General features: G+C 40.7%; 1 protein-coding gene across 5 annotated transcripts in view; it reads right to left on the reverse strand.

Annotated features, from left to right (window-relative positions):
* The window catches only part of LOC119850826 (sodium channel protein type 5 subunit alpha-like), a 320,846-nt gene that overhangs the window by 240,882 nt on the left and 67,171 nt on the right, over positions 1 to 12,793 (reverse strand). For all 5 annotated transcript variants that reach the window (XM_043509706.1, XM_043509704.1, XM_043509702.1 and 2 more), the window contains exon 4: positions 1,938 to 2,027. In XM_043509706.1, the coding sequence (XP_043365641.1) occupies positions 1,938 to 2,027 (90 nt within the window). The remainder of the gene's footprint in view (positions 1 to 1,937; positions 2,028 to 12,793) is intronic.

The following is a 12,793-nucleotide window of genomic DNA, read 5'->3' on the forward strand; positions in this document are numbered from 1 at the left end:
TCTTTAAGCACAAGTTTTCATTAATAAATGTGAAAACATATACAAAGATTTAAAAAATAATTTTACCGTGCATACGCTCATTAAAATGATAAAGATCTTTCCTTTGTTCAACATGTCAGATGGTTTCATTGATTTCACAGTCATCGTCTAATTCTGAATGGATGTGGAGGAGGTCCTTCAGCAATTGAAGAGTTTTTATTACAACAGAAGCCACTCTGCTAAATGATCTTTTGGGGCCAAGTTAAATCCATTTCTTTTTTTCAAAATTTAAGTGTTTATTCCACTTCTTTTTAAGTGGTGCTTTATAACTTATGTACAGAACACCGCTCTCTTATTCATTGTGGAGTTCTGCATCCTCACTGAGACAACAAGGCAAAACAGATTGATTTTAGCTTCTCAAAATATATTATTGGTCTAATTTTACAAATAATTCTTAAATTAAAGTTCATCGTGTCATTCTGGTCTTCAAAATTAGCTACCTTTGAGTTTGTGCTTTGAATTTGAGGAGGAAAGACTGAGAGGTATTTTTTTATGAAAAGAAAAGGGAAGGATTCATTCCATGCTGCATGATCAATGAATGCTTCTGTTCTGGACTATGATTTATTGAACAGGCTATTTGGTGCACTGAAGACATTTACATTTTACTCACTGAAGGAAGTGTCCAGTGCTTTAATTTTTCCCTCTAGAACATTCAAATTCCAAAGTACAGACCTGTAGCCTGACTCATGCATCCATGTGATGTCCATATTTCAGTCAAATACATGATGGGGACTGTACTTTGTAACAATTTCCAATAGGAAAAAGACAACATGGGGAAAGAGGTGTGGAAGAAAGCCACAGACATAGCTGTAAGGTAGTATACTCATACTGAAATACATGATGCATCCTGATATTAGGATGTTATGATGATCAAATCAGCTGTTAGGTTCAGAGCTGGCTTAAAGTTAGTAATTTCTGGAAGCAATTCTTTTTCTAGAAGATGTGCCTTGCATGATCTTGGGAAGCCTAAAGAAGAGAAGGGCACTTTGCTGTCTCTCCCTAAGGCCCTGACTAGACCAGCTACAAGGCTAGAGAACAGCAGATGGCTGTGTTTATCATATGTCAGACAAAAATAAAAAGTCTGTTCTGATTGGTTCAATGAGCCAAAGTAATTGTTTAATGTACTATATGTTGATTAGCTTGTGCATCTGGTATCTATTTCCATAAGAAACATTTTGAAACAACTTACAGAAATGCAAACTTACCAGACTTAACTTTAAAGCTAGCTTTTTAAAAAGCAAACAAACAGGAAACTGTCAGTTAAAGCTCTGAGGGTTTTCTGAGAGCTCTGAGCATCTGAGAAATTCAGACCACCCCACAGAGAATTCCAAAGGTTTGTTGGTTTCGCAGAAAAATACATCTAGAAATTATTTGTATGTATCATAGCTCTTTTCATTATGGCCCTGGTCCAAAGCCCACTGACATCAATAGAAGATTGCATTGATGTTAATAGGCTTTGGATTATGCCTTTAGGTTTGAACCAAGTGTGTTCTGTAAGTATTTTCTGAAATCATTCAATTAAAAGTCCATTAATATAGTTTACTGTATCCAGCTTCTGAATCCCTTACATGGAAACTCAGGAAGGTAGGCCAATTTCAAATGGAGCTCCAATCATACCATGATTCCATTCAGATGTAGCATAGCAGGTGCATTTAGCAAAAAGTATGAGTTTGGTAGACTGAAAATTGTTAACTTACTTTCTAAGGGAGTTTTCAGAGGCGAGAAATACCTGGCAAAACATTTTGTCAGGACAAATATTGCACAGAAGTCAATATTAATGGAAAAAATTAGATAACAGCAAACAGAAGACTACAATGTAGTCATTGTAGAAGACTACAATGAGAGAAAGTATAGAAGACCTAAAGGTAGGGCATAAACAGCTCTGCAAAGATACTTACTCAACATATTTATTCCATGATTGAACCTCCGATTGTGCCATGAACACACAGTTGGTTAAAATAGTGCACATAATAAACATACTGAACAATGTAAATATATGAGTTAAGGAAAAATGTGACTGTGTAAAGAGACCTCATTAAAAGACCCTAATTTTTTTAAGCACTGCACATTTGATCTGATGACTCATTCTTATTTTGTAGCATGCGTAAACATCAACACATAGAAGTTGTGTGCAATTATACATGAAGGAATACCTGGACACCTAATCACAGTAAAATCTTGGGGTCTACCCTGCTTTTTTTCCCATTACCTACATCTTTTAGGCATATTTTGTACAGTAAAATGGATGCAGCAACTGTGCATCATTCAGTGAATACAACACCCAAAACATATAATCATGTGAAGGTTTGGATTTTGTGACAGTGTACTTAAGTGTGAACCTCAGTATGAGAGGAGCATTTATGCATTTTAAGCTATAAAAGGGAAACCACTCATTTGCTAATTCTGTCTCAGTACTTTATGCTGTACCTTGAAACAAAGAAGAAACTATCAGTAGACAATAATATACAGGGAGAGATTGGGTAGGAAAACTGCCTGAAAATCCATGTATTCAACTTCAGGCTCTTGATACCCTCCCTCAAAGCTGCCTTCCTGCTCTTTTAGTATTGGGTCATCTGAACATGCTTGGCAATAGGGCAAGCTCTAGCTCACATCTTTTCATTCACTCCAATGGGCTTTGAGTCATGCCCTGGGTGTGGAAAGGTACTAAAGGCTAGTAGCTGCATTGCAGTACTGTACTTTTGCACATGTACAGGCCCAATTTACAAACATTGTTGCCTCAGTTAGGGAACCAAATATTCTATTTGGGAAATTAAGAGCAACATTCAGACTCTCAGATATGCGTTCTACTCACCTAGATGCCAATTTGAGACCCCAAATATGGAACTGGGCATCCTAAATTGAGTTCCCAAGTTTGAAAACTGGGTTTCCTGAATCACTTTCTTTAAAATAAAAGCTGCATGCTGTGAAAATTACCAAGTGTAATGGGATTCTCATTTGTTAATAAAGGTTCACATTTTACTGATATTATCTGTAAGTGGGAAGCACAGAAGGCATAGGAAAGACATAGGAAAATGACCTGGCAGTTTGTCGATATCCTGGGATACATGTGAGAGAGAGAAAAGATAATCTGAATGAGAATTTTCTTTGTTAATTCAGAAAAGATAAACACATTTTCACCTTCCCCTCATCATAGTTCTGTGATCATTTTATGCTAGAAGAGCAATCTCACATGAGTTCTGAGGGTATGTCTGAAATGTTTGTATCTAAGCCACATGAAAATCATCCTTTTGTGGAAGTACAATCTCTGTTGAATACAGAATGGAATGTTTTCTGATCTACTGCATACGCATCAGCAAGATCAAATAGGTAGTAACCGCTCCATGTATTCCCGTGTGCAAACTTAGAAACCAGTAATTGAACTCAAAGGGAATACTCACCCAAACACATTTTCCACTGCAAGGGCCTATGACTCTTGATGAGCGACTGAAAAAGTATCTGGGAGCCAGCCTCATTTTCTTAATTCAGGCTTAGATTGGAGTGTAATGGTTGTGTCTCTTTATCAAGTAACTTGATTAGGTTATTAAATATTTTCAGGTACAAAAAGACTGACCTTCACCTAGAAAATCGTGGATTATTTTTCAACTACAGTGAAAATTCTATGAAAAAAAATGGAGAGCAAACGATTTTCAGGCTTTCTCAAACAAGCAAAATCTTCAGTTTAAGCCTAAACAAGGAAAGATTGGCAATCATCCTGTTTCATACCCAAAATATCTCGTATATACATGTAGCGTTATATACCCATGTAGCCATATTGGGTAAGAAACTGAATCAAGCAACATTCCAGGGATGCCTTTATTAGAGGTAGGGGGAGGAGGGCTAATCTTGTTGGTTTGAGACTACCTGGAGCAGTCAAGAGAGCATTAAATTAACACTACAGGGGAAGGTGCTAAGGCGGCAACTCTGGTACAAACTAAAACTCAGCCTGTTGCAAACAAATTGAACCAATGTGATGATGAACATGAAAAGAAGACTTTTTTAGTTGTTTATGTACTACTACTAGGAGTCTGAGTAAAAATCAAGAGGAGCTATATAATTGGCATTATGTAAACCGGCTGAGATGATTGGAATGTCAAAATCACTGGTTATAACCTGTTAAAGAAGGATACAATGGGTAAAAATTGAGAGTGAGGAGTTGTTACTATATATTGAAGACACCATTCCCTGTTTTAGAGTTACTTATAGCTCATAAGAGTAGGATCTTGAATGCACCTGCATCAATGAGCTAACTTGGAAAGCCCAGAAGGGATACTGGTGAAGGTCTGTTACAGAAAAGGGCTCTTTAATCAATCAGAAAAAGGCACAACAAGAACCGATGCTGAAGCCAGACCAAAGTAGAAATTAGGCAGAAATTTTTAACAGTGAGGATGATAAACCATTGGAACAAACTACCAAGGGATGTAATGGATTCATCTTGTAATGTCTTCAAAATGAAGATTGGATGCGTTTCTAGAAAATATGCTTCAGTCAAACACAAGGTACTGGATTCAATATAGGGTAACTGGGGGAATTGTGACAGCCTGGGACATACAGGAGGTCAGACTAGATGATTTAATGGTCCCTTCTGGCCTTAAACATTATGATGTATGAAAAGATGGGGCTGATAGTCTATTGCCTATTATTAAGGTTGCCATTGTAAAAGCCTGTTTACAGTTGCTTAAAACTGTGCCAAATTTTAACCACTTGAGCTGTAGCGTTTCAGGGTAGGTGTTTTTGTGTCAAGGATGTGTCTTTTTCCATCGCAGTGAAAATCTGTCCAAATTTGACCAAGTTATAAGCCTTTGAAAAAAAAAATCACACTTCACACATGCTCGGTACAGACTTGGATATTAGCAGCTAAAATATCCACAGATTCTGTCCCGTGAGTCTGCTCAATCCTCTCACTGCGCCAGGTGCTGACCAGACTGTGCATGCACAGTCCCCACAGAGTGACTTAGCATGCTCCATCCCCTCACAGCTCCCACATGTAACCAGACCGTGCCTGCACTACCCCCAAAGAATGACGGTGCCTATACCATCCCAGGGCAAGATGGGCAAAACTGGACTTTCCCTGTAAGTGCTGCTTCTGGATGACCCAGGCCAGGGTGTGGCTGGGCCCCAGAATTTAGAGCAGGGAGCCTCTCTCTCTGTGCCGTTATTGATCATGTTTCTGGCACCCCATCAGTGTGGAGCAGAAAACCACCTGACTCAAATGCAGAAGGGAAAAGCCCCAAAAGCCCCAAATACCCAGACTAACACTTCTTCTGCCCCTCGCAGGTCCTACTGAAGTCCTCTACTTCTTGGCTCCTTAACCTGACCCCGGAAGAGCTTCCTTCCCACTTGATTCCCGCACTACCTCCCTTTCCCAGGGACTCTGGCATCTTTCCTTAGGAATTTTCCTGCTATCCCACAGGAGCCTAAACTAATCCCTGTGGGTCTCTTTACAGACCCTTTCTCAGAGCCTTCCACAGCAGTCTGCCCGCTCTCTGGTCCCTCTCCCAGTTGGCGTTCCCAGTCCTTCCTGATTCTCTGCTGCTGAGGTCAATTATTTAAATTAACTCACCCTACCACACTCAAGTGTGATTACTAATTATCCGTGGGTTGCTAGGTCACAGGCAAGGCTGAGCCCAGCTTGCATATAGAGCCAGCCAGCCTGTGACAAACATCCCCTATCTCCTTCTAAAACCTTGCTCTGCCCCATGGCAAGGGTTACCACCTATGCCCGAGACCACCCCATATTCTTTCCAGCTCTCCCTTCAGGTGGTCAGTGTCCATGAGCAATTGCTCCTTTTCTTCCACAGCTCGCTGTCTGGCCTCTTCTGCAGCATCCAGGTCCCCTCTATGTTTCTCAGTCAGGAAAAGCAGGTTTCTAACATCCTCTCCATTCATTGTTGCATTACAATCCTTCTCACAGCCCTTGTTTTTTTTCTCCCTGTCTCTAGAAAAGCCTCCACCAATGACTTCTGCTCTCTAAAGGCTGCCTGTAGAGTTTGTCTCAGGTCACCTGGTTTCCCTTGCAGACTCGTCGCTTTCACATCCTGGTATCTATGGGTAGCCATAGTCACCAGCATATCCTCTGGTTGTCAAGGGGTAACTGATCATCTGTATCAGGCACTTCCCTAACCACGGCATCCATATTCACAGAAATCTCTGTATTTATGCCCACTTCTATATGGCTTATATCAGCCTCTGCAATTCTCCCACCCTAATCTCTCTTGCCTTTTCCGTGCAGCTCTCTTAAATGGCTGTACACGTCTTTGTCATCAGCACCACCCCTGGTTCACCTGCCTCGTGGGTATTCAGACTGTAATGTGCATTCATATCATTCTACACTCCTTTCTTCTACTGCTTACTCAGGTCCCTGCATCTCTTCCTGAAGTAAGCACATTTTCTCTGAGGACAATGCCTTTATATATGGCCCACTTCTCTACAACCAAAATAGATAACGCTTGTCCATGTCTTGGCCCACGGCTGAGTTTTTCTGGCTTTCCTCACGGTTCAGCCTGGCAAATCACTGTTTCCCCCCAAACTTACATAGGAGTCTTTCTTAGATGGCGCATACAACAACCACCATAACATCTCCTCAGATTTACTGGACACAGGCTATTTCAACATTAACTTTCTCCTTTAAAGTTACTTCTTTAATCTATGATAACCAAAGCTGATGTACATGAGAATATCCATTAAGAATTTCCTTTTTCCAATGCCACACAAGGGAAAGGAGTGACTATGGACATTATCAAAGACAAGATTGAAACAAACCTCTCACAGAATATTGCAGATTTTTGTGCATATGTAGTTACACAAACAAGCATGTAATAATGGAATTGTGTAGGAGGAGGAAGGTTTGTAGGGAAAGGCAAAAGCAGGGCTGTTCATAAGGGTCTTGGATTAGCTTCTGCTTTAAAATGTTACATAGTGCAGTGCTCTTGAGACCAATGAAAATAATTTAAGCACTTGTGAGGGGGAGGTCATCACATTCAGGGCCCCACTTTAGCAGCACAAAACAGCTTGAAGACCAGTACAGCCTACAAACTGAGAATTCCACATGGACAAAGGAGGTGCTTAGGTGGCATTTCACTTTGTTGACAGTGAGATTTTTGTCCTACTCATTAAAAAAATAAATATTCAAATATAAAATATTGTTAAAATATTTGATTTTATACCAGTTTTTATTTTAACTTGAAGATCAATCTATACGTGACCTAGGCATTGTCCATACATTCATGAATTATTGATAGTGTGTGCTTTGGTTTGTTATAAGCAGACTAGTCTTTGTAGACAACCCCTTAAGCTAATCTGAGTTGGATTTCTTTCTAATTCATAGACCACATGAAAATAAAGTGCAGTGATTTGCATGAAACTTCACCTGCATCAACAAACCACCCACTTGGAAGCAAAAATCTGAAAGCCTTTGGATAGTTCTTTAAATTAACCTTAACCACAGAGGATGGTGAAACTGAGACACAGAAGTCAAGGAATGCCAATGCAATATTAAAATTGAGCAGAGACAGCAGGAAAATATCAAAATGTAGAGATCAGAGAGAGCCAGAGCCAGGAGACCATATACTTACTTTGTAAGGTCATGGGAGAATCTTTTTTTGTTTTGTTTGTACAATACCTACCACAATAGAGTCCTGATCCATGACTTGGGATCTTAAGTGCTACCATGATACAAATCATCAATAATAAAATAAAATAAAATAAAATAATAATAATAATAGGAGGGCCTAAGGAGCAGAATAGGACACCAGCTTGGAGTGCTGGAGCCAGGACAGTCAAAAGAAAGTCAGAAGAGTCTGGGAGATTGTAGAAAAAGGAATGTGAAAACAGAAATAAGGATCTATGAACGCTGCGGATAATTGAGAATGAGTAAGAGGAGCTGTGGACAAAATAGTATGTGATTTTGTAATTTAGACTACTTCATGATGCATATGAACAAGGGAGCTGAATTAACGTTACAGGAAATCAAACTGTGGGTAGAACTCAGGATCTGGCCCATCAACCACAATACTGCCAGAAGTGGAGTAGCCAGAAAATTGAGACAAGAAAGGCAGAAGTCAAAGACAGAGAAGGTGTTTGTAACTTGTCTTGTGCTTCGCCTGTAAGCTCCCTGGGGTAGGGATGTCTTTTTGTTTGGTGTTTGTACAGTGCCTAGCACAATGGGACCCTGCCCTATGGCTGTGTCCCTAGGCATTATGATAATGTAAATAGAAAAAAAGAGTAATAATAGTGTAGAAGGTAGAGTCAAAGAGTATTCTTGCAACTTCACAGAGAAAGAGGGAATGACTTTACTCCAGCGTCAGTGCTGATCTATGTTCCTGAAGCTTTGACTGGGCATTTGGACTGAGACTTGAGATGATATCAGTGCTCTTAGTGATGATTGCACTGGCACATTAGAGATTGATACCTGCTCCAAGTCCTTTGAGGCAGTGCTTGACTTAGCAACCTGCACCTAATACATGCTGTGTAACAGGGATACATGCTGACGTTTCAAGCATTCTGAAGCTTCAACCTCCAACCTGGGTGGAGGAGCTGAGTTCTTCAGGGGCATTAGAACTCTGTTACAGGTCCTAACCGAAGAAACAAAAACACTTGTCTTTGTTTCAGGATTTACTCATAGAGGCAGGTGGGAGAGATGAAAAGAAGAAAGTCTGATGGGAGAAGGGATAGCTCAGTGGTTTGAGCACTGGCCTGCTAAACCCAGGGTTCTGAGCTCAATCCTTGAGGGAGGCCATTTAGGGATCTGGGGCAAAAACTGGGGCTTGGTCCTGCTTTGAGCAGGGGGTTGGACTAGATGACCTCCTGAGGTCCCTTCCAACCCTGATATTCTACGATGAAATCTTTTAGCTTGAAACAAAGCTTGAATCAACTGGGCCATGGACCCTACAGAAAGCTCTAAGACAACAGGCACATCTGTGTGTAGTGACAAAAGGAAGCAGCAGTTTGAGATGCTTTCTACCAGCAGTGAGTGTAGAGGTTTTAGGAGCAGCTACATCCCCCTCAGCCGAGTTGGGTATGTACCACCTACTGCCAAAGTGGCTTAAGAGATTTATAATTGTAAAGCTTGGAGAATTCCCCCAGTCAGGTCCTGGAAATATGGACACTCAGAGAGATGGGACTCAATTTAGCTTTGGAAGACTATTATGTGGTACCGCTGTCTGGGCTGTTTATAGAGGATAAAATTTGTTTAATGAGAGTTTAAAAATATTAGCTGACAATTAAATAATGACTGAAGCTGGGATGGGAATATCTGGTAGACATGTGAAGAAAAGGCTGAGTATAGCATCTGATATCAGTAGGGTGTGTGAAAATAGCAGGGTAACGAAGGCCATAGTTTCAAGTGTGTTCAGCCCTTGCAATTGAGGCCAGGTTTTCAAAAGAGCTCTACTCTCACTTCAGTCCCAGACTGAAGTGGCAAGAATTTCAAAAGTACTCAGCATTCAGCAGCTTCCACTGAGGTTTGAGATGCATGCTCAGCATATCTGAAAATCTGGCCACTCCATTCAGGTGCCCAAATCAGAGCTGCTGGGTGCTGAACTCTCTTGAAAACCTGGTCTTAGGGGCTGATCCTGCCTCCACTGGGTCAAAGGCGTATCACAGACAAACACTCACTAAAACAGACAGTAGGGCACAACTCTTTATACCAAAAGGCCAAATTCAACAAAAGTTTGCTGGCTTCCACTCAAGTCCCTTAAAATTAGCTTGTGTGAAGGTACATAAAACAGAAGCCAAGTATATGCTCATGCAGAACCAGCCCTTACTCAGACTTATAGTTGGCTGGTGCTTGAAGTAAAGATACATTCCCCAGGAAAACAATTAATGTACAGTTAAGATGAGCATGTCTTCATAAATTATTCACAATACTAACACTGAAAATTTGCAGATGACAACAACCTGGGAGGGATTGCAAGCAGTTTGGAGGACAGGATTAAAATTCAAAACAAACACTGACAAATTGGAGAATTGGTCTGAAATCAAAAAGAGGAAATTTAGCGAAGGTAAGTGTAGTGCTTTGCAAGTAGGAAGGAAAAATCAAATGCACAACTGCAAAATTGGCTAGGACCTAGGTGGTAGCACTGCTGAAAATGATCTGGGGGTTTTAGTAGATCACAGATTGAATAAGAACCATCAATATGATGCTGTTGTGAAAAAGCTGCAAAACTGGGGTGCGTTAACAGAATTATTGTACGTAAGACATGGGAGGTAACTGTCCTGTCCTACTCGACACTGATGAGATCTCAGATGCAGTACTGTGTCCTTTCTGCGTGTCACACTTTAGGAAAAATGTGGACAAACTGGAGGGAGTCCAGAGAAAAGAAAAAAAATAGATAAAAGGTTTAGAAAACCTGACCTATGAGGAAAGGTTAAAAATCTGGGCATGTTTGGTCTTGAGAAAAGACCACCCAGGGGGCAACTGATAAATTTTCAATAATGTTAAGGGCTGCTATAAAGAGGACAGAGATCAATACTTCTCCATGTCCACTAAAGGTACAACAAGTAGTAATGGGCTCAATCTGCAGCAAGGGAGATTTAGGTTAGATATTAGGGAAAACTTTCCAGCTATAATGGTAGTTAAGTGGAACAGGCTTCCAAAGGAGTCCCCGTCATTGGAAGTTTTTAAGAACAGGTTAGACAGACAGCTGGTAGGAATGGTCTAGGTTTACTGGGTCTGCCTCAGTGTAACGGGCTAGATTTGATGACCTCTCAAGGTCCCTTCCAACCCTACATTTCTATGATTTCAGTGTTAAATAGTCAAGAATTCTCAATTCACATTCCAGCTCTAAATATAGTTCTGCCCAATTTCCTCCATATTCTTTAATAAACAAAGAATGTTTTAGAGAGAGACATTGCTAATATAAAGAAGCAACAACCCTAGAACACAAGGTATCCTCATGCGGTTAACCATCCATTACTAACCAGGCCCAAACCTGCTTAGTTTTGAGAATTAGAAAAGATCAGGCCTATTCCAGATCAGTGACGCCATCTGTTGTTAAGTATCCACCTGCTAGCCCTACAATTGCTATTTACTCTGACACCTAGAATTTACTCATTCCAGAAGATGTTTTTACACTTTCAGAATCACAAAAGGTGTTGAGAAGTGCTTGTCCCCGGTGAAAGATCCCAGGGTGTAATACTCGGAAAGATCTCCAAGTTTGAAAAATTGTTTGGTTGACTCATATTTCACCTGTCTCTCCTGGTCTCTCCCAAGATACACCAACAGAAATATATAGAAAGAGACATGCACAATATAGTAGAGAGATCTGTTTAAGGTACTTGATAGCCTACTGGTGTGCACATCACAGGGATTAGAGGCTCTGATGGGATGAGCTAAAACAGTTCACCACCTTATGGAATTTACACCAACTTTTTCAAACTTGGATGCATAAAGTTAGGCATCTATATCCATATTTTGGCTCCTTAAGGAAAGCAGCCTAATCTTCAAAAGTGCTGAGCATGATCTTGCACTTGCACTGAAGTCAAGTACTCAGCACCTTTGAAGACTAGGCTGTTTTTATTTAAGTGCCTTAAACATGGATGAAGAACAGATACCTAAGCTTTTGGCATCCAAATTTCAGAGTCTAAGAACATTTTTTATTATTAATCCAAATTTTGTTGGACTGCCATTTTGCACTAGTCCCCACTATTCTTTGGCAAGTTAGAACTACTGATTGCCCCAAACAAAAACACCAGGCCAATCTTCTCAGTCCTTGAGCTTTGGATCTGAACTCAGACTTCACTTCTCCCCTTTCCTACCCTTTTAATGTCATGGGCAGAACCCAAAACTCAAACCAATCTCTCTCTCTGAATATATTGATTTGAAATCACCTGGAGAAACTATCAAAGGTAGGCACCAATCACCAAGAATGGGAACCAAGGCCATTGCAGCTGACTGCCGAAGTGGTGAGATTCCCTAGACCAAGTGCCAGAACCATCCACACACATGCCATGAAAAGGGCCTAACAATTCAAGCATCCCACTGAACTGAAAGGAAGGGGTAAGTATTGAAAAGGATACAGTAGATCTGAGGAGCTAGAGTGACCCAGAAGCTACAACCATCAGGAAGTTATCTGCAATACTGAAATTTATACCCACTGAGGGATGGCACACAATGGACACTAGAGGATGTGGCTTGTGTTCTAACTCATTACTACTTCCCTCCAGGGTCAAAGTTCTATGAGCCGTGAGAGTTCCACTGGTATCATACTAGTAAGCTAGAACCCCAAAATAAGAATACAGGTGCATGGTGTTTTTAGAGAACTGAATTTATTGTGCCCCTTTGAACTGTCCTCTTCCCACGAATCCATCTTCTCTTGGGATCTATTATAACATTCCAAATTGCTGAACAGGTTCAAATGGCCTTATATATCTGCCAGAGAGATGTTTCCTGTCTCCCTGCCTTAATGCAGAATTTCCTCATAAAAATACAGTTGCCCATGGATGAGGACTAACAAGATTCAGTCTTGAGCTTGTGACAGTGGAAACAGTCTACTCCAGAGGGCAATAATCTCCAACATTACTGACTTCCAACAAGAGTAGTGACAGGAGGCTGATAACGATCTGGGAGAAAGCTCGTACCAGCAAGAAAAGTGATCAGGTGTTCCATCTATGTGGGCCTCCCTTGCCTGTCCTAATGGGAAAAAATGCACTGCCACAATATCTTCTATCATGACAGGAGCTGGGAAGTGATATATCATATAAAAGCATAAATGGCCCTTTATCTCCCCAACATACATTAGAGGTGACTTGGTGTCCC

The sequence above is a fragment of the Dermochelys coriacea genome, chromosome 2 (genome assembly GCF_009764565.3).
Source record: "Dermochelys coriacea isolate rDerCor1 chromosome 2, rDerCor1.pri.v4, whole genome shotgun sequence".
NCBI lineage: Eukaryota > Metazoa > Chordata > Testudines > Dermochelyidae > Dermochelys > Dermochelys coriacea.